This window comes from Haliaeetus albicilla, chromosome 14 (genome assembly GCF_947461875.1).
Source record: "Haliaeetus albicilla chromosome 14, bHalAlb1.1, whole genome shotgun sequence".
NCBI lineage: Eukaryota > Metazoa > Chordata > Aves > Accipitriformes > Accipitridae > Haliaeetus > Haliaeetus albicilla.
Genome location: NC_091496.1, coordinates 16,741,927 through 16,766,170, shown reverse-complemented (window position 1 = coordinate 16,766,170; position 24,244 = coordinate 16,741,927). Strand labels below are relative to the sequence as shown.

Sequence of the window (24,244 nt, the reverse complement as noted above, 5' to 3'; positions counted from 1 at the left end):
ATTTTCCAGAGAAGGCAATAAATTTAAGACTACAAACTGCTGCAGAGTGCAAGGTAGCACGATGTTCAAAGTTTATGTGCTAACAGTGAAAGCTCCAGGCAGAAAACACACATAAATAAACCGAAGAAATTCTTGTAAAACTGCAGTTTCTTAGAGAAATTGATGACTTCCATAAAAAAAAAAAAAAAAAAAAAAGTCATTTGAAAATGCTCCAGAGGACATGTAGTCAGGGCTCTGCTCCTGAGTTATTTCATACAGAAAAATACTCTGGAAAAAAAAAAAACCATACACAGAAGTTGAGCAGTGAATAATTTCACTGCCAACAATAAAAAACATCGTAGAATTACAGAAATAGAAAAATACAGATTTATATTTCAAGAAAATATACCCAAGGTTTAAATTATGTCAGAGAAAATAAATTTAAAAGAATCTTACAGTTTTTGTTCTTTTGCCTTTGTCTTTTCCATTGTTTTCTCATAGGCTTTTCTCTTCGCTAAAGGTGAAGGCTCAGGTATCTTCTTCTCTGACAGAGATGGCTGTCTAGAACTAAAGCAAGAGCAATCATTACCTTACTTTAAGGTGCTTTACAAACTTGCTTTTCTTACATTAGCTGTCATTCTCCCACTCAGATTTCAAATTTCAGAATGTGCTTAATCTAGTATTGTCTCTCTTGAATCTATGGACTCTAAATTTGTTCTCACATTTTTATACTAAAATACACCAAGTTTATTAACTTTCACAGTTCATCATCATATAAAGAGCCAGATACTGAATATGCAAAGGAGATCTACTAATTCAATAATAAAAGAGACTGACTAAAAGAAACACAGTGGAGTATACATCTCAAATTAAGACCACAGAGAAGATGGAAGGTCTGAGATCTAAAATTTCAGATTCCACAACTTTCATCTACAATAGACCACTTACAGACATGAAGAACAGAGAAACCATGATGACTCTTACATATGAATTAAACTTTGCATTAACATATTCATGTTTCAATATCAAATTCAAAATTAGGAAGTGAGAAAAAGCATTTCCCACTGACAGCCTGGCTATTATAACATTGCTTCTTTTTGTCCCCCTTTCCCTTCTGCCTTGCTTTCCATCCCTCCTTTGTCTCTCTAGTTCTTCCTCTGAAATAATTCCAGTTCACAGTCACTGTGGTCTTTCTCCCAACCTTTTACTCCCCATTAAAAATAGCAATACGATCAAGAGTGCAATATTAATGCTGACACCCGAATGTCATCATTTCACCACAGTCAGATAAAAAAAGAAAGGAATCTGGATGGTGTCCACTCTTCTGAACTCCTGTTTCTCATTAGCTGGGCAATCAGAAAAGCAATATTTGCTTTGTTTTATCCTTTTTAAAAAGTTGTTTCTATGACCAGAAATGCTCACTAAAAGAAAGAAAGCAGATTCTGAAAATGCTTTTGTGCCACACAACTTTATTAAGTAAAGTTCAGTTGGCAGGCCACCTGCCTGACACAGTTACTAGCATCTGGTCTCAGAGCTCTACAGGATTTGGATCTGCATAACTGCAACTTCTCTACTTGAGGAAAGCTGTACCAGTTTCCCTTGAGAAGAAGTCTGTGCTATATAAAATCCACCTTGGGATTGGCATGCAGAATAACGTGATTTAACAAGGGCAGCACAACCAAGAACAGCTACTTGACTCAAGTAGCTGAGACTGACTGTCTCAAGTGATCATCTGCACAATGAACACAAGCCCTAATTGGAAGGTGAAGGTCCTGCCTGTAGGACCTAGTGCCAAGAGTTGCTTGCAGACCCTAGAGCTCCCCCCAGGGTCTTCAAGAGACACAAAAAGGACAAGTGATAACTTGTCTGGTTTTGCACAAAAGCCTAGCAGTTAAAGTACATAAAAAAGAAGGGGAAAAGGTGGGTTCAATTCCCTCCTCAAGGCCAGAGCACACATTTCTCTGCAAGGCTCCCTTACCTCTACAAAGCACATAAAAAGAGGTGGAATAGGACACACTCCCTCCCTCTCTATGCTGGACCAGTATGCATTTAGGAATGCAAAAGTCCTGGGGTCACAAGGCACGTCCTATGATCAGCCTGATAGCTAGATCTTTCAGCAAGGATGATGAACGGCTTAGCCTCCACTGCCATGGTTGTCTATGTGTCTACTGTGCAGCTACTAGATTAAATAAACCACACCAGAAACTGGAACCCAAGCTCCTCTGCCTCACACCAGTGTCCTACATATGCAGACATGGAGACAGCTCCCTCTTGCTCACTCTCTATATGCACCTTGAGTCTTCCATCTTTGACTCCAGTGTACACCTTCTTCTGAAGATGTGCAAGAGCATGATCATATTATGAATTCTTTTTGAAAGTCTGGAAATGCAGGTATTATAAGAATGCAGCAGTCTTGCTGGAATGAAATTCCTAAGCATAGATGTAAAAGACAGGTTCATGATGTCAATGAGTTGAATGAAAAGGAGCAAGACACACACCTAATTACAGGTTTCCAGCACCCTTTTAGATTTCCCAGGATATCAGACATCTGAACAGAGCTGGCACAAAACTTACAGGAGACCACTCTACTCCGAAGAGGCTGCTGTAGACGAGCTGAGCATATCAAAGGACAACAGCACTAGCCATCTTTGTAAACAGAATTCCAACCAAACTAACTCTTGCCCATGTGCATTTAGGTGCCTCTCTGAATCACCACAGATCTGAGAAAACTGAGGGGTTTCCAGAGTGGCGCAGTTTGTACATATGCAGATGCCTAGATTTGCACCTAAGCATATATTTCTGTCACTTTGAGAATGCGTATTTTGGATCACTGTTAACTGCTTCTACATCCCTAACTGTCACTTAAGTAAGCGGCACAAAGGAGACAATGTTTATTGCAGACAAGACCACAGTCTGCTCCAGAAGAAAGTATTTTATTACAAGAGACATGATGGCACCACAGGCTCACATAGGAAGGCCAGATGGCTCACACAGACCACCTTTCTTCAACAATGACCAGTGACCAGCAAAACCAGCAATACCGTATAAAGTATACTGAGTTCTAGTTTTGAAAAAGCATCTCAATTACAGTGAAGAAGTCACTGCACACTGATTGTGGGAATTTTTGATCACTTATCTGCTAAAACATGATCATAACAACCCAAAATATATGTGAGGCCTACTGCTGATTGAATTGTTTTACTGACAATGCATATGTTCACAGAATGCAGTTTTTGGAAAATCCTGTTTTGCCTCATTGCTGGCTCACTTTCACAAACGGATACATTCTAGAAGATGGAGTGAGGCAAAAGTTAGTATTACCTGAGTCTTGGATGCCAGGTCATAACACTTGACGTTTTAAATCTTGAAGCTTCAAAAGTCTCTAGTGATCTCACACTAACTGCTGAAACAAGTGGGTTTCTTCACCTATCCTCACCCTCAAGAGCATTCTTTCCAAGCAGATTCTACTTGTAAAATGCACTGAAGCCATCAGCATGGTTAATAATTGCTGTCAGCAGTGTTTTACTGTTCATGATTGCCACCTCAAGCACATGCTAGAAATACACAGTAAAAATAATACAAATTGCAAATGTACATTAGATGGAGACTGCTGTAAAAATATTATGCAAATAGGACAGATGGATAGTGAAAGATGCTTAATTCCAGAATCTGTAACAGGAAGATAGCTATGGGACACAGTTTTTCCATATCACTGAATGCAGCAAGCACATTCAGTTTACGCATGAGTTTGTGCAACATAGGAGCTAGTACCTAAAAGCCAAGAAAAGGGTCTCTAGCAGTGAATGGCTAATAACCAACAGTGATATTGGTAAATATAAAGAGAACAGCAAGAGCAAGTGAAAAAAGGAGTGCATGTGAGAGACACCTGCTGGCCCCAAAGTAAAAAGACAAAAATAATATTTTTGTTCTATTTGGCATCAAGTAATATTTTCAATTAGTAAAACTGTTCTGCAGGTAAGTGCAACCTGCAAATAGAAAGAATTTTTGAGGATTCATAATATCCAACATGTTTCTTTCAACTTTACACCTGCATGCTCTATTATTGTATAGTCTTCATTTTAAGTATGATCCACACAAGATGACTCATAGAAACATTTTACCTAATAGTGAGGACCATTTACAGACACTATTGCTGCATTATATAAAGTCTTGGGGTTGGGGGTTTGTTTGGGTTTTTTTTTAATCTCTCTGCTGTTCTAAGTAGATTGTCATTACCTCCCTAGAATGTGCATTTCCCATAGCACTAAGACAGCAAAGTATCCAAGCTACTAGATGGATTTTTCCCACTACTTAGAAACAAGGCTACAATAATTTTACTACGACAAAGCAACTTAACAGAACTTATATCTTCCGTAAGAAACACGTTACTTACAACTGTGCATTTATACTTTCTAGACTGGTGATGGTAGAAAAGGAGGAGGAGCTTTGTCAGTATTATTTAGTAAGCTTCAAGTATATCAACCTCCTTTGTAAAGTTAAAATAATAGATTACAAGAAATTGGCAACATGCATTTTTTAAAAGCAAAGGATAATTAGTACAGCATGGCCAAACTTACATGCTGCCTATCTTAGAAGGTAAGCCAGATGGTGGGGGAATAAACTCTCTGTCCCTAGCAGAAGTATCATTTGTGTCAGCAGCCATCCCACTTTCTTGGGTTTCTGCAACTGATGCAAGAGGACCAGCCAAAGTAGAGTCTGCAGCACTAATGTCAGAGACTAAATCACTGCTGTCTGCATATAGCAATTCCATCTGAGTAGTGGTCCTCCGGCGGGCCTGGAGACAAATAAAAACCAAGTTGCGACTTAAACATTTCATGGTATGTGTCAATAGTGCTACAATTAAGCTTATCATTAACTCATAATTAGCATCCACCTCAATTCACTTAGCAACTACCTCTGGAAACTAATTCAGGGAGCTCATCTCTACTCTTTGGCAATGTTTCAGAGGAGGCAAGTCAAATTCAACAGCATGAGACAGTGATTTGGCAACTGGTTTCCATTGATATCCTTTCAACCAACTACAAGGCCCTGTCAGTACTACAGGAGTACAATATTACTCTCCTAAGGTTTATCCAGATGAAATGTTATAAAGCAGAGAGGAATAAAGCAAAGTGTGAATTCTTACACTGATGCTCCTTCTGATACAAAAGCTCTGCTTCTTTCTTAGTTTATGTCACTTAAAGTAGTTTAGGCCAACATGAATTAAGATTTGTTCAGCATTTCAACAATTTGAAAACAACACAAAACCTCACAAAGGAGCTGAGCTTTGTGCAACATAGTCATTCTTAAAAAAGTGATCATACATGTTAGGTGTAACGATGCTGTGAAATTAAGATCTATTCCTCAGGGAAAGAAAGGCCACTGGGGAAGACAAGGTCCTGTCTCAATAGAGCCATTACAAAAATGACACTTATTTTATGCCAACATTTTCAGACCAAACTCACTCAGTTTACCTGCCCAAAGAGCTGCACACCAATGAATGCAACCAATAATGTAACAGCCAACCTAGGTATATTCCTCCAAAGCCAAGTGCAGTTAGAAGAGTGGAGGCTAAGCTTCTATTTACTGTGCAAACTTGGTTTATGCTCCTGTGAGCACAGAAGCAAAATCACAATCAGCGTGCGTGTTTCCAGTTCCCACTGCCATTAATATTAAACTGCAGCCAGCCTAGATATATTCCTCCAATGCCAACTGCAATTAAGAGCCTGGAGGTCAAACTTCTGTTTCTTTTACAAACTTCCTTTACATTTCTATGACCACAGAAGAAAATCACAAACAATAAGCAAGTTCTCAGTTCCTGCTGGCATTAACATTAAACTGCAGCCTAACTAATACTAAACCACAAATCTACTCCAGTTTGGAGTGCTAGTAATTGGAAGAACATATCTCATTCTGAAACAGTAAAAATTCAACCACAAAATATTGAAAAAGTACATTTTTATCATTGCTTCTCAGAGCGGAGTATCACACAAAAGCATATTGCATACAAATCACATGAACGGTACATCAGTTCACCTTCTGCATGTGTTCGTTCATTAACATCTCTAGTGCAAAGCAAGAGCATTTCCCAGAAAAGTGCTGTTGAAGTGTGAATTATTATCATCATCATTGTACACCCTACCTTGCTTTTGGGTTTGACTTCACCACAAAGCTTCAAAAGATCTGAAGATAATGAACTAAAAGAAAAATTGCACCACAGTTAGAAAGAAAATAGCCATACTTTTGCAGAATGTGTATTCTTATTTGATTCTTCTTCCTACTGAAATAGTGGACAAAGTAGAACAAAACAATGTCAGAGGTATCTTCTAATGGATACATGATGTGTTACAGAAAGAGAAAGTGACAGTAATTTTTCTAGAGCCAAATCCAGTTACCTGTTAACAAAGATTGCTCACCTTCCTTCTGTCCCAGGACTATGCAATGGGGCATCCTCATCAGTACTATCTTCCACATTTTCTAGAAAATTTCCAAAAGAATAATGTTAGTCTGTCTGTCTACAACAGGATGTGCAGGTTTTAAGTGCTATACAAAACAGCTCAGACAATGTTGAACGTAGATGAACAGCACACGAAAGGCGGGGGTTTTCAAAGTACCTTAACTATTTCCTAGCCAGTCCCCATTGAATTTTCCTGGTATCTAAACTAAATTTTTTTATACAATTTAAATAAATCTTACACCTAGGCCTATTGTGCCAAATGCGGTCTTCTACTGTAGCAGAGCAACAGGGATGACAGAAAACCAGAAATAAATTCTAGAAGGAAATCTGGAAGAAAGAAGATAAAGCAAAGGAAATTAACTGCAAGACATGGAAGAGACAGGATGTAAAATCAATGGACAGTAAGGATGTCTCTTCCTCCTCTTTTTATGTAATCTTCTTGCTTTAAGACAGAATCAGCCTGGTTATAATGAAAAAAAAAAAATATTTTTAAGTAGCTAGCAAGCTGAGGCTCAGCCTCAGCTTGTACAGAGTGGCACCATTTGGGCTGACAAGAAGCAAGCACTTTATTAGTATATAAGCATTTAGGTTTCAAAACAGGATGATGCCACAATTTAATACTATAGAACTGCTTCCTAAAAAGAGATTAATTGTATTGAAGCTAACTGTAAAATGAAGTTGTTCAGTAGAAATGTTCCTGAAGTAAAATGGGTACACAAACCTGTCCACAAAAGACAAAACCAGCATGCATGTCACGCACTAACACTGTCAAACATCAGATTAACATGTCTGCATGCAAACAGTGCAAAACATTAAGCTGAGACAACCAGTTGAGGGCATACGTACAATCAATTCCAAATTCTTGGGAAACCAAATCCCCTAACTTGCACATTATTCTAATAATACATTTTAAGCATAGTTTAAGGACATAGTTAATACATTCCTGCAAGTGAAGTCCCTTATTTTTTAACATAATCATGAAATTTTAAGGGTTAAATAATCTTCTAATGACATTCCATTACATCTCTTCTTTACTATTAGAGATTCTTTAAGTTTGTTTATTTAATTTCTGCCAGAAACCAGATACCATTTGTAATGCAAAGAACCAATATATCTGGTACCCGTATTAAAATAGGTTTGTCCATGTATATGTTTTAAGTGCAAGTTCATGCTTTGGAGAATGGATGGAAAGATATATAGTCTCCAGTTTAATTCTGAGAAGGAATGAAGAAAAGGAAAATGCTGCCTTCATTTGTATGCTACATCTAAAAATGTTTCCTGAACAAGTCAAAACCATATATCAATCTAGCACCAACACCAACAATGCACTTCAGAGATACTCAACTGCTGCATTAGTTTTAACAATGTAACCTTTATAATATTGTTGTATCTCTGATAATTAAGAAAGCGGGTCACAGGAATAGCACTCTGAACTTTCTTTTTTGTTCCATCCCGGATCTGAGCCCGCATTAAACCTTTTCTATACATATTATTATTTTACATCTTCTGCAGAAGAGACAGTCTAGAGTACTGCTCCTTCTAGCAAGGCACAAAAGCAGCATCAATAAAATAAATGCTTTTTTTTTTAAATATAGGATTCATATTAGGGTGATGTTACTTCATCCCCTTCTCAAATAACCTGTGAACAGCTTTTACAGGCAACAAAGTAGAAAGTGGAGGATAGCCACAAAGGATGGGATTTTATTTGTAAGCTCACATTCATGTGACCTGACATGTATTGATATTTTTCTTCAGTTTGTCTACAATTCAGTACAAGAAGACTGCACAAAGTCCCCAGATAGAAAGCAGCACACAGAATCAATGAAAAGAAATGAGAAGAGGCAGAAGAGCAAGATTCTGCAAGATGTCCTGAGCAAGAAGAGTTGAAAGGAACAATAAAGTTAGTAAAGGCAGTACAGCTTGCGAGGAGCAGCTGAGATGACTGCTAATAAACCAATGATTGAAGAACAGTGGAAGGCTTTTCTGATGACTTGTCTTAATCCTCATGCAGAGGCAACTGGACAGTACCAGTACAATGCAGTACACCAGCACAGTTCATCCAGAGGAAGTGACATTTGACCAGCCCTCTCAACATCTGCATATACATGGCTGTGAGTCACATCTATGAATGTCCAGATGTCAGAGGTGGGAAGGAAAAGCAGCTCCTACAATCCTTTAGAAAGGAATCACTCCATCAATGCTTCAGGACTCAACTTCATGGTCATGTTAACTCTTCTCAAGAGCAGATGGGATAGCAAATGGCAGATGGCTCATACAAGCAAGGCAGGTTTGCATTCAAAAACCCATTCTGAGGGTCAAAACCCAAGACTGTGATGTGCTTTGCTGTAGACTGAACCCTTTTCTTAAGTCTACGCTTGAATGTAGGTGCACAACTACACTGGGGAATGCCCAAACTTAGTTAAGCTAAGTGTATTCAAATGGCCAAGAACTTTTGAAGATATCAGAGCTGAAAGTAGGCATCAAGGGAACGGTTCACAAGCACCCTGGAAGTGCAACCTCTCTGCTTGAGATGGGGCTGGCTGGGTACTGCCACTGAGCTATCAAGCAGCCTGATGAAATTGGTCTCAGGATCTGCTGCCACTCACACTTCCACCCCTGGGAATCATGTCAGGTTACCAGAGAGCCCCTGTACCAACAGTCCTTGCTAACCAGCTGGCAGTCCCAGCCTCAAAGCCTCACTACAGCAGTAGTAGTACTGTTCAACTACAACTGTACAACAGTAGTAGTACTGTACTACAGCTCTCCCTGCAGCTCAAAAGTTTTAGCCGCTAGTGATCTACAAAATGCAGACTATCAAGTTTGGATTTCAGTGTGGACTGAGGTTAGTATAGCATATTCAGCCAAGATACAACTGCAGTGAAGTTTCCTTCCTGTAAAATGTTAGCATAGTCCTGAGTAGCTTAGGTGTTTTAAAAGCCTCAGTTCATGCTTGCAAAGTGTTAAAAAAAAGCTTCTTTAATGACATATACTCTACAAAAACATTGACGATAGAGCTACTGTTTCAATGCATTTAATAAGTGTCTTTTCACTGCTCCAGATGCTGTTAATAGGTAAAAGCCTGTCCAGAGCTAAAGAAAATGCAATGTTAACTTCCTGGCTGGAGAAACATTGCTCTCACTCCAGCATGGGTGAGCACACATACATGCGCGCACATTAAGTGTCTATTTTAGATACACTATGATATTAATAACAATTGAGGTTCCTGAATAAATACTGGCTGTATGCAGCAAGATGCCCTGACACAGATCTTCAGGTGTCACCTATCAGGAAACTGGCAAAGTTCTCACCAGCTTACAAAAGATGAGGATCTATACACCTTCAGGCAGTTTTGTGCTTTTGAAATGTTTCAGATGCCTATGCAGACTAGCATAGGACAGCATAATGGGATTAGAAGCAACACAAGACAATACAAGAAGAATTGTTACTGACATCAGGAATATTTTTTCCCACGTTTCAAACATACCCAATTTTGTGGCTGGGAACAAGGGAGGGGAGAAGATAAGTGTAATTTATTTGGGAATCATTTAAAAGCAACAACAACAGACTCATCTCCTCAAAATCAGTGAAGTCAGTACTAAACCCAGTTGAAAAAGTGAGGTAAAATCTGCATTCTGTACAATATTTACATTATAAAATGAGCTACCTGTAAAAGGTTAAAAATGACCTGCATCTTAAGAATTAATTTTTTTTCCAGGCCTAAAGAGATAGCAGAATTTGTCACAACTACAGCAGTGGTACATCACAAAATAGCTTTATGTAGTCTGAACATACTACAGGTTCATAAGCAGCAAGTCATAAATTTGAAACACAGCTCTGCTTACTGTATTCACTTCTCATCTGACAAATCTAACTAACATGAGGGCTATGGGTGGTTTCAGATAGGCAGAAATGCTCTGTAAGCTCATGATAATGAGTACATTTACGGAATAGTTCATGCAAACTTCACACACTCACAAATTCTAAGATGCACCAGTTAGTGAACAGGAGTGAATTAGTAACTCATGCAGCTGTACAGTACACAGAAAGCTAAACATACTTACCCAGCGATATGCTATCTAGGTCTGTATAAATAACAGCAACAAGGAAACAAAAGCAACACTCCAATCAAAACATATCCAGTTATAAAAAGAAATAAAAAAAAAAGTACCCAATTGTATTCTAAATTTTTCTTAATATCATCTCATGAGAAGTAGAATAGATGCCGTAACAGACATACGATGCCACTTTCAAAATCACTAACATATGATGATTGAACAGGAATGCTTATTTAGAATTTCACATTCAGAAGTTAAAAAGATACCAAATTGTAAATGCATAGACTTTTGTAAAAATAACAAGCAGATTATTTAAATTTAAAAAATCTCAATAATAAAAAAACTTCTCTATTTCCTAAATATCACTGCCGAGGGGATATACTTAAAAATTACATACATGCACATCAATTGTGAAATAGAGTTTAAGACGTTAAAATACAGCATCTATTCAGAAAAGAAATAGCCTAGAATGCCCAGTACAGCATGCATGAAAGGCAAACATGACATGCAGCTGACTATTCAGAATACAAGATGACAAAATTACCTTGCAAAGCATGACCCAGCAAAGCATCAAGTTCAGGATTTAACTCGGCTTTTTCTTTTAGCATATGAAACAGCAGCTGGTTTTGAGTAGCACTAGTAATTTCTGTCTGCTTAAGGCGTCCCTCAAGAACTTTGATCTGAGCTTCTTTCTGAGCTGCTTGGAGACCCTAGGAGAGACAAAGAAAAAGATGAGTTGTGATAAAGCACTTATCTTTCGTTACAAAATGAGAATTGCCAAAACTTTTTAAAAACTACAAACACAAACAATGTGTACATTGTAACCTTCCCCTCACATCCTAAGGATCAAGTGTCAGCTAAAGGGATTTTTTTTGTTTGGGGGTGTGTGTGTGTTTGGTTGGTTTTTGTTAAGAGATTCATTAAGCATTCATTTAACTTGTGTTCCTCACTCTGCCTTGCAAATATGCATCTAGTGGCTAAGCTGGATGTGACTCCCAAGTACAATTCATAGATTCTTTGCATTTCTTTAAGAGTAGCAAGCATCTGAAAAATCAACACCTCCATTTTTCACAAGTACTTTTTTTTTTTAATCTATGATACTCTATAACAAACAACAACAACAACAAACAAAAACCAAACAACCCAACCCAACCAAAACCAAGCCCTAGAACTGTAATCTTTCCTACAGTATCACTCAGTGAACTTTCAGCTTCTGCTGAAAGATCTCATGGTCCAACTTAAGAGAGAATCCACTCTAAGGGAACTTCCCTAGACCCATGGATTAGTGGGAATTTTTTAGTTGTAGAAAATGTAGCCAGTGAAATTTAGAGAGAATAGTTTCCAAACAGAAGAAACAGTAGGGGAAAATGAAGATGCAACTCATCATCTCAAAGACTTGTAGGATATCAGAGGACTTGGAGTTCTAGGACTTGAGAAAGTGTAGTACTATGGACTTACACATTAGAATCTGATTTTATCATGAACTAAAACAACATATCAACAAACACATTTTGTATGTGGAGACAAACAACAGACAGCAGGAATGACCAATTCTGCAAGAAAATACACCTTTTTTTAGAAACCTTCTGTTTTTCTACAGAAAATTGTTACTTATCAGAAAGAGGAGAAAAACCTTCATGTAATGGAGCTTTTTATCATACGGAGAAATTGTTAACAGGGTAAGTCAGAGGCACTTTTCTCATATTAACTCTGTTGCAGAAGCCAATGTAATTGTGGAGATTTTCTTTTCTTTTGTATGTTTTTTATTTAAAAAAAAAAAAAATTTTACTACCTGCATAGTGATGAATCAAGAATGCAAAAAAGAACAGAGAATTGGTCAGTGGGACTGACTGAAAGCCCATTTCAATAGCCTTGAAATCTTTTATTTGATTCAATGACACTGAGTATGGCCTCCAAAGAAAGGCCAAAGAAAGAAAAGCAGCAGCAAGGGCATATGATACATGTGTGCGCAGGGTTATAAACTGCCAAATACTCATTTTGAAAATATTGCTCCAAGGCCTTCAGAAAAAGCCCCTATTGCTCTACTCAAAAGTAGAAGCCTGAGTAAAGTATGCCATGCATCAATAAATTTTTTAAAGGCTCATATTTTTAAGGAAGTGGCTGACCAGTCTTTAAATAAAGATCCTGACCATTCTGTAGGAGCTTGTTGAAAAACACAGAAAGATATTTATTTGATTATGAAAAGCTAGTGCTCTTATAGGAACAATATGAGGTAATTAGTAAAGTGAAGTAGGCTCTATTGGGAGTAGAAAAACAGGCAACAGGTTGAAGGGGACAATGAATGTCAAGGGCCTTCACCCCAAGAACCAGCGTGACTCAGTAATGTTGACCAGCTTTGCTTTATCTAATGCACATTAGTCAGTCTTTATGTCAGCACAGCTCTGCTCCTGGTACATGGCATAGTCCTGGCACACATATATTTCACTTAATGCATTACCTTATTGATACCCATCGTGAGGAAGTGATCAAGCAAATACCGAGCTTCTGTCAAAGTGCAAGCATTAATCACTGCTGTTACATCCAAGGTCTCTCCTTCTTCCTATGTGTGCAACAATAAAAACAGTCAGATTTAAAAAAAAGCATTTTTCACAAATCATTATACTAATCATAGAAAACAGAAACAGTGAAGATGCTGCAGTATCACCCAGTTCATCTCTTTGGTACTTCTTAACCATGCCTGAAAGATCTCTTTTCCAAACTATACCTAAAACACCCCACAGTACAGACACTGCAGCCTTCCCAGTCTCTTCCAGTGCTTCAGTTTCTTTCCTATTAGAAAGCTCTTATCAAACTCTAAACTCAGACCCCTTCTTTCCACAAGCTAAGCTATTCACAGTGGATGCAGAAATAAATGCATTTCTTCTGCAGCCTTCATGCATTTGAAGGCTTCTCCCCCTAGGTCTCTTCCTCATTTTTCTTCCAATTATTCTCAGTCAGTATTAAGCACTCTGGTACCCTTAAGAATTATTAAGCCTTTTGTGTTCTCTATTTCTTTACTGGTAAAGTCCTGTAACCTTGCACCATGATGTCCAAGATTGAAGAAGCCCTGGTGTGAGTAAAATAGTAGAAACTGCTGGCAATATAATATGCATTAAAGCATAGCTTAGCCCAAGGTGGGAGAGGGAGAACTCAAGAACTGCCATATAAAAATACTGGTAAGTATTACAGTTCGGACTTCATGCTCCCATGTGCCAAGAGACCTAGGAGACTATGTGGTGGATTCTTCCTGCTAGATCATGTAAGGTATGATGCACATTATAAGAGTTTTCAGATTTGGATTTCACTGCTTTTGGTATTATTCAAATTTCTACATCAATTGTAATAGACAATTTCTTTTTACTAAATTACTATTTGAAAATGATAACCCTAAACAAGCAACTTGGCCTGAAAAGGCTCTTTAGTTATAGAAAGTCACTGTTCCATAATTGAAAATATACTAAAATGCAATATAAAGAATTTACATAAATTCTCACATTAAATATATTTAAATATATTTAAAGTATACAAAAACAATACAAGGGAGTGGAAGCATACCAACAGATGCAGGAAGATACAAGCTGCTAGCCTTCAGTCCCAAGAATTATATTAATTTAATGCCAGCAGAATAGAAAGCATCAGCTTTGACATTTAAATGCTTTGCAATCTTAACTTGCATTACACTGACATTAAAACTCAGATCTGAAAATTCAGCTGTATAAACACTCCTCATTTCAAACTTCACCCAAGTTTTCACCAATTTTCACTTTCTGATTCAATAATTATATAGCCAAAACAAAATTAATTTCTAAATGAGAACATTTTCAAGGCTACCACAGGATTTTTTTCTTTTCTCCATTTTACCATTTTTGCATTAATATTTGACCTACCTTTGCTTCCTCCATTTGCATAATGTTTGCTTGGCAGTCAGTAATGCTGTCATTAATGTAGTCTATATTCGCAGTTAGTGATTCCATCTCTTCATTTATGTTTTGGACGTTTCTATCTGCTTCACTGCCACCCCCATCCTTGATGAGCTTCTCTCTTTTCTTTGAAAGCTTTTCTCTTCTTTTTGTAAGTTCTTCACGTTGCTATTTTCCCCAAAGACATAATATTACATAAAAAGGAATTAGTAAATACTTAGGGCGTTTAAACACCTTTTTGTTTTGTTTTCCTTGTTATACTTTAACTAACATATCGTGATTTCTACAGGAAGTAGTTATACAGGTGAATATATTAGTATATTTGCACATGATCCTATTAATATGTTTTTTATTTCTTACTAAGCACAGCAATCCCATGGTACAAATGCTTACTGGAGTAGTTAAGAGCATCTTCATTGATGGCAATGGATTCCAAGTCACTGCCTATGCCACCTTCGCAGCAATTCATTTACAGAAAACATAAATGCACTGCTCTCACTTTATTTAATAAGATGATACAGGCAACAGTGCATAGTAGATCACCCACCGTAAGTAACCTGTTCATATCTGCCTCCATATTGGAAATGGTCATCCTCTGCATAATGATATCAGTCACTCTGCGTTCAAGTAACTGCCATTTCATCCTGGCTGCCTTTGAGGAGTAAACTCTGCTTGTCACTGCTTTCCGCTGATATTTCTTTCTGTGATAAATTCAAGAGAAACATACATCTAAGTCTAAAGTAGTTCAATTACATATTTGAATGTGGAAATGATCAGGCCAGAATATTTTTGACAGACAACTTAAAATTTCTTGCAGAATTTCTTTCAGTTTTTCATTGCACCAGACAGTTACCTGCACCCAGCCCTGAACTCTACCACCCTTTAATATATTGCATTTGAAAAACAGGTATCAAACACTGTGGTATCTTGTATGATGCACCATTGAAACAGAATGCCACCTAAGAGTTGTTCCCTATTTAACAAGGGGATCTGCTTCAAACCCCAGTGGAAGATCACCAATAAACCCAATACATTAAATTGTGTTTTCCGACAAGTTTTTCTTTGTACTTAAGAACATTGCAGGCATTGGACCACCAAGGGCATTTCTCTAATGGCAGATTAACTGCATTTTGAAATTTTGGGTTTTCTTAATGCAACTTGTTCTTTAAAGCCATTTTATATTATTCCACACTGTCTTAAACCCACAAAATTCAAATTCCATTTGATAATGGTAAAACACCCATTTTATGAGCATTACATGACAGCAATTTGAAAAATAACCAGTGCAATATGCATCACCACAAGATTATCCGCTAGAAAGTCCATGCAATTTTCAGTTCTCTTAAGAGAGGACTAAACAGTTTTAATCCTTACCCTGTTCCATTTGTTGCAGTTACAGATAATGCTTGAACCCTTGCAACAGGAATTCTCATCTTCTGCTGCACTGCTGTTCTTGAACCATCGTGCTCAACTGATGAGCTAGAACTTGCTTCCTGTATAGGATGCTCAGGCAGACTCAGCTTTCGACTTACTTTTCCTGCCACTTTATCAGACAGAGGCCTTACTTGCCGACGAAGGGCTGTAACCTGAAACACAGTGCAGAGACACGATTACCTCTCCCCAAAACCACGTCCCAAGTTACAGTGATACAATACCATTCCATTTTCAAAGTTGTATTACTCTTTTACCACAATACCTCTTCAGTTTTGCGACGTAAGATAACTTCTTGATTTCTTTTCTGAGCTTCAAGAAGCTTGAGCTGATGCTGTGAAAAAATACAAGCAGCAAATAGGTTTTTTCCATTATCTGCCACAAGGACTGTATTGTATAAAAAAAGACCTTTACACACTAATACAAGTTTGCAAAACTTGTGATATGAAGTGGGCAAGTCACAATTGTTTCTTGCTCTTTCTAGTACAGAATGAAAATAAGTGTTTCACTATATCAATTCTCTATCAAAAAGAGTACTTGCATGCAAGCAAGATAGTAGCAACAGTTTTGTGAGATTCACTAATAAAACAATACTGACATAAATATTCAATAAGCCTTCTATTTTCTGTTGCACATATCACCTGAAGCTAGGAACCCAGTTATCATAGAAGTTAAACCAATTTACGTGCATTTTGACTGGCAGAAATACACAGGTACATGCCTGCCTCAGTGAATGCATACACACATGGTGTGTGCCTACAAGCATATGCACATCAGGATAGATGCTTATTCCAAATGAAAGTTCTTTATCTGTCAAATCACCTCTCGTTTGCGTTGCTCCTTTTTAAGCTGTGCAATCTCTCTATTTCTTCTAGATTCAGTCATTCTAGCTTTCTCCTGCTCTTCTTTCATTTGTTTCATCAAGCGAACCTGTAAAGAGGTCATCACTTAGAAAAGCTGTTTACACTGAACTACTGCTGCCTGCCCCCACTCACACAGAGTTTCTTCAAATTGCCATCTTCCAGTATATTACATGCTTTTAGCAATTTACCTCCTCCATCTAATGTATCTTCACTCAGCGCTGAATAACAGCTAATAAGCAGTGCAAGCTTCTCCATGTTTGATACCATAATTTCTGTTCATTAAACCTAAAAGCCACTCCTCTCCCCCAGGAATAGCCTAGTCTTCATATATTTTGTGTTTTCAGGCTTTCGAGCAGCTGACAGCAAGAACAGAGTTATCTGGTAGATAAATGCACAGGAGATTTCAATCCATTTTTCAGTAAACACTCATTGAACAACACTTCAATATACTGAAATATACCTTGGTTTTCTTCATCTCTGTCACCTCCTGCTGCAGTTTCTTCAGTTGCTTTTCGTATTGAGACTGATTTTTAAGCAATCGTGCGTGTTCCTTTTGTGCTGTTTGAAGTCTCTGCAATTCTTTATTCATGGCTTGGAGTTTCTTTTCATATTCCAACTTGATTTTTTTTGCCTTTTCTTCTGAATAGGTCTCTACAGAACCTAGAGCAAAAGGAAATTCTTAATCTGCTTTTGTTCAGGATATTTTCACTTTGCCAGCCACAGCAAATGACTGCTTCCTCTGCTTTGATAGCATTATCTGCAATATCTTTGAAAAATTTAATGTGCCTCTAGCTACTGTCACCTGCACTGCTTCAAACTTTCCACCTAGTATGTGTTCTTGGATAAGAGATTAAGTATTAACACTTTCCTTCCAATTTCTTTGTACTAGACAACAAATATCTGAGCACCTGAAGACAGATACAGACATGCTTGTTCACGCATATGTGCACAAGGTCATAACAGTCCAAAAAGCTATCCAGCTTAGTATGACTTTTCTGGCACTGATCAAGAGGGAAGGTCTAAGAAAGAATAAGGGAACAGCAAAAGCATATAAGTATATAGCTATAAAGCATATAGAGTATATTTTAAAAAAGAAACAAACAAACAAAACACTTCCTCCAGTACTCTCCCAAAGTTCAACTATTTGTGGTTTAGAACTTCCTGAGTCAGAGTTCGTTTTTCATCTCAATACTATTACATATTCAAAAAAAGTTTAGTCAGTAAAACACCTCTGAAAGGCCACTGATCCAAGTTATTACTTTTAAGCAAATCAAAAGAAATGGGGGAGGGAGGAGCAGGAAAGAACTTTTTATTCAGCAACTATCTCAAGGACTATGTTAAAATGAGAGCGCCTAGAAAACTGAAAATGCTTATTCAATCAAATCAAATACCTGTCAGTAGCAGTATCTTTTTAAAAAAAATCTCTCTCAGTTCTGGTAGAAACGAGGAGTAAAGTATGATTCACTGGCATTATGGGTACAAACCTATTTCTGTTTTCTGCAATTTCTTATCATGTTTGAAAAAGGAAGGTAGGGAAGTAGCAAACAATTCAACTTGAATATCTTACACAACATCTAGATTTAAATGATTTTGTACTTCTTACCTAAGTTTTGAAGAACCTGATCTCTTTCAAGCTGAGTATCTCGAATTTTATGTTGTAGCATCATTAGTTTCTCTTCATATTGTTTTTTCAGTGTTTGCAACCTTCGCTGGCTGTTCTCTAGTTCATCTATCAGTTTCTGCTTAATGGCTATTTCACAGGTGATATTTGCCAAGTCAGCTTGATAATTTTCTAAAATAAAAAGATTTCAGTAATTAAAAATTAAGACTTCTGTTAAAGTAACAAAGTAAAGTAGCCAAGCACAATGCAGCAATCAAAACTATTATCTGCAATTCACAATAAAGTCTCCTCCTTAAACACTCTCCATTCTAGAACTAGGAAAGAGATAGGGAAAAATCTCTCATCGGATCACAGTTGCCCATATATTGTAATTACTCACATTTAAATCTCAACATCAGCAATCTGTCCTTCCCCATACAAAAGGCTGTGAGACTTCAGTCACAGCTCAGGGCTGGAGAATAACTTTCAATCATAAACCCAGCACGTTATAAAAGGAAAATGTGCCTGCTGGCAGACTCCAAGAGGAGACTTTCCCTTCACTAGCTCTTAGAAAGATACAGCCAAATTTCTGAGAAGAGTTGAGTGACCTCTATCACAGAAGTGAAATGGTGAAGGGAATGAGAAAAGTAGGAGGAAAAAAAGTAAGGGAAGTAAGGAAAAAGCACTAACCCTTTTTTTTTTCCCCGCAGGTTCTGCAACTCCTGCTAATGGTTTGTGTGACTATCAAACAAGATGGAACCATCAGATTTGGTTTGCCCATTTGGCCCAACTCACGTGAGAGAACTGCTGGTGATGCTGTCTCTGACTCTAGCAGTCCTAACTTGCATGCTACACAAAAATGAGGAAGGCTGATAGACTTTCAGTGTTTCAAAATTAAATTCTACCTATTTGTCCTGGTTTCAGCTGGGATAGAGTTAATTGTCTTCCTAGTAGCTGGTACAGTGCTATGTTTTGAGTTCAGTATGAGAAGAATGTGATAACACTGATGTTTTCAGTTGTTGTTAAGTAATGTTTAGTCTGAAGTCAAGGATTTTTCAGCTTCTCAAGCCCAGCAAGAAAGCTGGAGGGGCACAAGAAGTTGGCACAGGATAGAGCTAGGGCAGCTGACCCAAATTGGCCAACGGGGTATTCCATACCATGTGACATCACGCCCAGTATATAAACTGGGGGGAGTGGGAGTGGAGGGATTGCCGCCTGGGGACTAACTGGGCGTTGATTGGCAAGTGGTGAGCAATTGCATTGTGCATCACTTGTATATTCTAATCCTTTTATCATTACTGTTGTCATTTTATTAGTGTTATCATCATCATTATTAGTTTCTTCTTTTCTGTTCTATTAACCCACGAGTTTTACTTCTTTTCCCGATTTTCTCTCCCATCCCACTGGGGGGGAGGGGGGTGAGCAGCTGCATGGTGCGTAGTTGCTGGCTGAGGTTAAACCACGACACTATTTCCAATTTAGCTGAACAGGAGCTATCACCTTGGTCATTAGTCCTGAGACATGAAAATAACCCAGTACTTAAACCTTACACTTTGGATATTCTAACCAAGAAAGAAATGTGTTACCAAACACCCGATGGCCTCCAGTCAATTTTAAAGCCAGTATGGGGACACTTGATCAGATGTCTGTTACATGTTTTAGCACCATAACCAAAAAAAAAAAAAAAAAAAAATTCGCTGGACACACAATCCACAGAGAATTATGGACAGTGTGTTCACAACATGCTATCTTGCCTACCAAAAGCCAAGGAATGACAGATAGGATTTGTAAAATTCTACAGAATATTGCACTGACATCACCTTTTTCATCAGAATCAGAATCTGATTCATCTGAGCTTTCAACAACTTCCATGTCATCTTCATCCTCATCATCTTCCTCATCTTCATCCTCATGATCACTTGCTTCCTGAATTTCCTCCTGCAAAATGTACAAAATAGAAAGATGCTGAAGCACACCCACACTTTTCCATCCCCCAGACACTTGTGACTATCACTGTGAAGCCATAGTATTCACCTGACTCATTCCTAATTTCCTTTCTACAACCTTGTAAATCTTTAAACAGACAATGAACAAATCAAACACTTCTAAATACTTACTGCTTCCAATTCATTATTCTCTCTCTCCGAAGTGCCTTTTTCATCTCTCTTCTCCTGCTCGTTATCTGTGTTATCCTCTTTAACACTAGCAGAAGAGGCACAGACACAAAATATTCACAAACTGAAATAGCATGTGCTTCCCATCCCCCAAAGCAATAAGTTGCAATTCCAAATAAAGATGAAAACCAAAGTGTAGTTAGACAAAGGTACAGGTGTTGGGCATGGGTAAAACACAACTTCCAAAATCCTGCAGATAATAAAATAACGTTTAATGGCTTTTAATCTTAGCTTGCAAAATAATATTAATGTTTAGCACATTTTTTAGGGCATATTGCACAATTGGGACAATCAGAATACGCATCTTCATATACTACAGAAGTACTCATTTCATATGGAAGTTGCAGTGTACCCAGAATAGCTTTTATAAAGCAAAAAAAGAACATTGTGTGCAGGTACAACATATATTACAGGTTTTACTACACTCTCAAACTATAATGGAGCCTACTGCGCTTATAATCATCTGAAAATTTATAAGCCTTAAACAATATCCTAATTTATCATACTATAACTATTCTTTTGATCAGTTATCTACTTTGACATCAAGGGAATGCTCAAAATAGGCATTGATACAACAAGAAGAGTCGAGAAATACTGAATTTTTGCAATAGGACTGTCTGTCTCAAAAAGAAACTTCTCCCAACTATTAAGATTACATTTTAGTATATTTCCATGCTACTGTTTTTCAGACTATGGCTCAAAACTTATTTAAAAGTCAAGTATCTCTATATTCTTTCCTCTTTTGGCAACCTGAACTGTAGTGATGGCTTACACAAATTACAGCAAGGTTTTTTTGATTTTGTTTTAAAGGTTTGGTGTGTGAGCCATTAGGACAAGTTTTAACATTTTTAAGTGCACATTTGAGGCATCACATGCAAATGTAAAATTCAAAAATCAGTGGCAGTCTGCAAGTTGTCATGGACCAAATGTCAGTCCTTCTAGCACCACATGTGCAAAACCCAAACCATCCCCAATAGATGGGAAATCATGATAGAACAGGGCTAGACACCATAGGGGGTAATAACAAAAAGATGTGGTTAGGATTGCATAATGCGGAATCCACCTCACCTAACTTCAGCTGCATAGAAGTTTGGCAAGTTATGTGCTGTCACTGATCAGGCAGGGTATCTAGAAATGTACATCTTCCTCCACTGACACCAAAAGGAGCCAAGATTCAAGGTCTAACTCTTGGACAAATCCAATACTCAGTGCAGTCACAAGAAACATGCAGTAGATTTGAAACACTAATTTGGCAAGTGATACCTAAAAGCCATCTTTAAGAGTGCCAGTTAAGTAACACAGTACTTCTGTGCACACACAATTTTTTTCTTGTACTATTTTTTAACCTGTTCAGTGCTAACTGGTTCCTTCTGTCCCACTCATCACCAGTGAAACTGAATCCAGCTACACTGATCATGCGCAAGGCAGAAAGATTTTGCTTGGACCGTCTGAATCTACACAGCAGCCAGGGAGGCTGGAAGTAAAAAATCTAACCAGATTTGTACAGAAAAAAAAAAAAATAAATGCCAGAACAGGGAACACTGAGCCACGCAATCTCATTTCTACAGATTCTCATCTCGCTCAGCTCACATGTTCTGTTTTATGTTGGTTAGTAAGCCTAAATGATAACAGATCTTAGCTGCAATCTTCATGCAGATTGAGGCAAATCCCCAGTTTCCCTTCCACCTGCACACAGTACAGAGCCAACCACTACAGAGAATTTGTGTTCTGCCTGATAAAGGGGAGAGACAGGACGAAGGAAAGGGAGCAGCTCTGCCAGACAGAACGGTACTGCTTAATTTGAGTGCTATTGATCTGTGGATTCACATCATCTGCATGAATTCGGGGGGGGGGGGGGGGGGGGATTGGATCAAAGTAGACAGCTGAAAAATAAAAGCTCTTTTACTTTCATTTTTAATGACAGTATATTTCTCTCTTTAAGGCCTCAACTTAACTGCTCTCTATGACCAGCTACTTAATCTACTGCTTTGGCTGAAACTGAACAGAAGGAATGGTCAAGGCTTCAGTCACATGCTTTCAAAAATAAATGCAGCAGACTTAACTGGGGTGTGAAGGTCCAAGACCTTCTTGATCTCACATGCCAAAATTATTATTGTTGTATACTGCCTGCTATACATTTCATACCATACAAGCTATTGCACCTTCCTCCTGCCTTTCATTCCATACAGGCCATGCAAGAAAGAAGTCTACTTAATTCTGCAGCAATTCCCATAGTCACCGCCTCCCCACAAATGCCTGCTCAACACTGTGCAATCTGAGTCAACCTCAATTCCACAACAGAGGTTTCTTCCGGTTAAAACACTTGTTGAAAGTCAAAACACAGGAAAGAATATTGAAGAGCCAAATGAACTACTCTTGAAGTACCTATGAATCTGCCCAACTTGTTTTCATGTATGACAACCAGTTAATTGAAATGACAGGTAATTAAAAACCTGGGAAATATTCCAACCTTCTTTCTTCTTGACTGCTTTCCTCAAGTTTCTGTAGCCTTCAAAAGCACGAGGTACAGTATTGGAAGGCCAAGCCAATGAAGGACAAACCAGACAGTGAAAAGCAAAAGTGATAAGAAGGTAAAAAAATGATATATGAGCTTGTGGAGTTTAAAATGAAATTTTAAAAGATACCATCACGACACAACAAGTAGTAAAAAGGCAATACATTTTGCACAGTTGGAAAGTAAATAGAAAACAAAGAAGCAGCATTTGTAGGTTAACTAATCTGTCACTGTCAACAATTGTAAATTTAAGTTAAACTAAGGAAGAAGTTTTAGATATAGACAATATATTTCACTTTGAGAATTATTTCTAATATGGATTCAAAAAATCTCTTAGTTCTAGAAAAAGCTTTCTCCTCTTTTGCCACTTAAAATTGGCAGGTAAAATACCAAAAATTGCAAGAAGTACTGCCATTGAACCAAAGTTATATAACCTCAAGAATATATCAGGAAAGAACCCAATGCACTAGTTTTATATATGCTGATAACATATTGTAATATAAAATAGTAATGAAAAATTTTTAGTACTAATATTTTAAATCATATATTCTGAATATAATTCTTAAAAATCTTCAAATTGCATTTATTTTTTGGTTTGCGGTTTTGTTGTTTGTTTTAAAATAAAAAGCAGAAACCCACAGTTTATTTTTCTGGGATTCAAAAAGTACATGCCAATGATTGCTTGTTATTTTTTAATAAATTAACAAAAAATATGCATCAGAAGCAATGAGATGGACAAAGTGTTAGTATTTTTACTTGTACTTTTTCCTCTTGAACAAATGTATATGTATCAGTAGAGAAATGTCTGCATGACTTATGTATATGTAGAGATAGCTTAAATTTCAACTACTGAAATTCCTCATGTTCCCATTATGAGCAAGTTTTGAGCAAGAGCTTTTGCTGCCTTTTCACCTCATGCTGCCTGCCATCTTCCTTCAGTATCAGCTAGGAGCTAACACGCTAAATCCCATGTAATTTTATCACTAATTTAGTAATAAAGGTTAGGGAAGTCAAAAGACAACAGTCAAAAAAGGTTACCAGGTATGTAAGGCTCACTAATGATTGAAAGGGACGTAGGAGGTTTGCTCTGGGGCTTCCAGTGAGTAGGTCACACTGTGGGACACTCCAATCAAGCATGTCAGTATTTCAGTAGCCAAAACATTACTGCCATGTAAACTGTTTCCAATAAACTTTATGACAGATGCTTATTAAAGGCTACAGATATATAGCAGTACATACCTGCTGCTCAT

The 24,244-nt window shown here is 37.6% G+C and overlaps 1 protein-coding gene across 9 annotated transcripts in view; it reads right to left on the bottom strand.

The window, feature by feature from the left end:
* The window catches only part of KIF21A (kinesin family member 21A), a 93,431-nt gene that overhangs the window by 17,113 nt on the left and 52,074 nt on the right, over positions 1-24,244 (bottom strand). For 4 of the 9 annotated variants that reach the window (XM_069801862.1, XM_069801865.1, XM_069801869.1 and 1 more), the window contains exons 12-28: positions 22,950-22,988; positions 20,423-20,507; positions 20,126-20,243; positions 18,309-18,497; positions 17,166-17,365; positions 16,665-16,772; positions 16,108-16,176; positions 15,786-15,997; positions 14,959-15,112; positions 14,379-14,579; positions 12,950-13,051; positions 11,036-11,201; positions 10,498-10,518; positions 6,396-6,456; positions 6,122-6,176; positions 4,557-4,774; positions 436-546 (exon numbers count right to left, since the gene is read on the bottom strand). In XM_069801862.1, coding sequence (XP_069657963.1) covers positions 436-546; positions 4,557-4,774; positions 6,122-6,176; positions 6,396-6,456; positions 10,498-10,518; positions 11,036-11,201; positions 12,950-13,051; positions 14,379-14,579; positions 14,959-15,112; positions 15,786-15,997; positions 16,108-16,176; positions 16,665-16,772; positions 17,166-17,365; positions 18,309-18,497; positions 20,126-20,243; positions 20,423-20,507; positions 22,950-22,988 — 2,109 coding nt within the window. The remainder of the gene's footprint in view (positions 1-435; positions 547-4,556; positions 4,775-6,121; positions 6,177-6,395; positions 6,457-10,497; positions 10,519-11,035; positions 11,202-12,949; positions 13,052-14,378; positions 14,580-14,958; positions 15,113-15,785; positions 15,998-16,107; positions 16,177-16,664; positions 16,773-17,165; positions 17,366-18,308; positions 18,498-20,125; positions 20,244-20,422; positions 20,508-22,949; positions 22,989-24,244) is intronic. The other 5 variants (XM_069801864.1, XM_069801871.1, XM_069801866.1 and 2 more) reach the window with 3 other exon arrangements.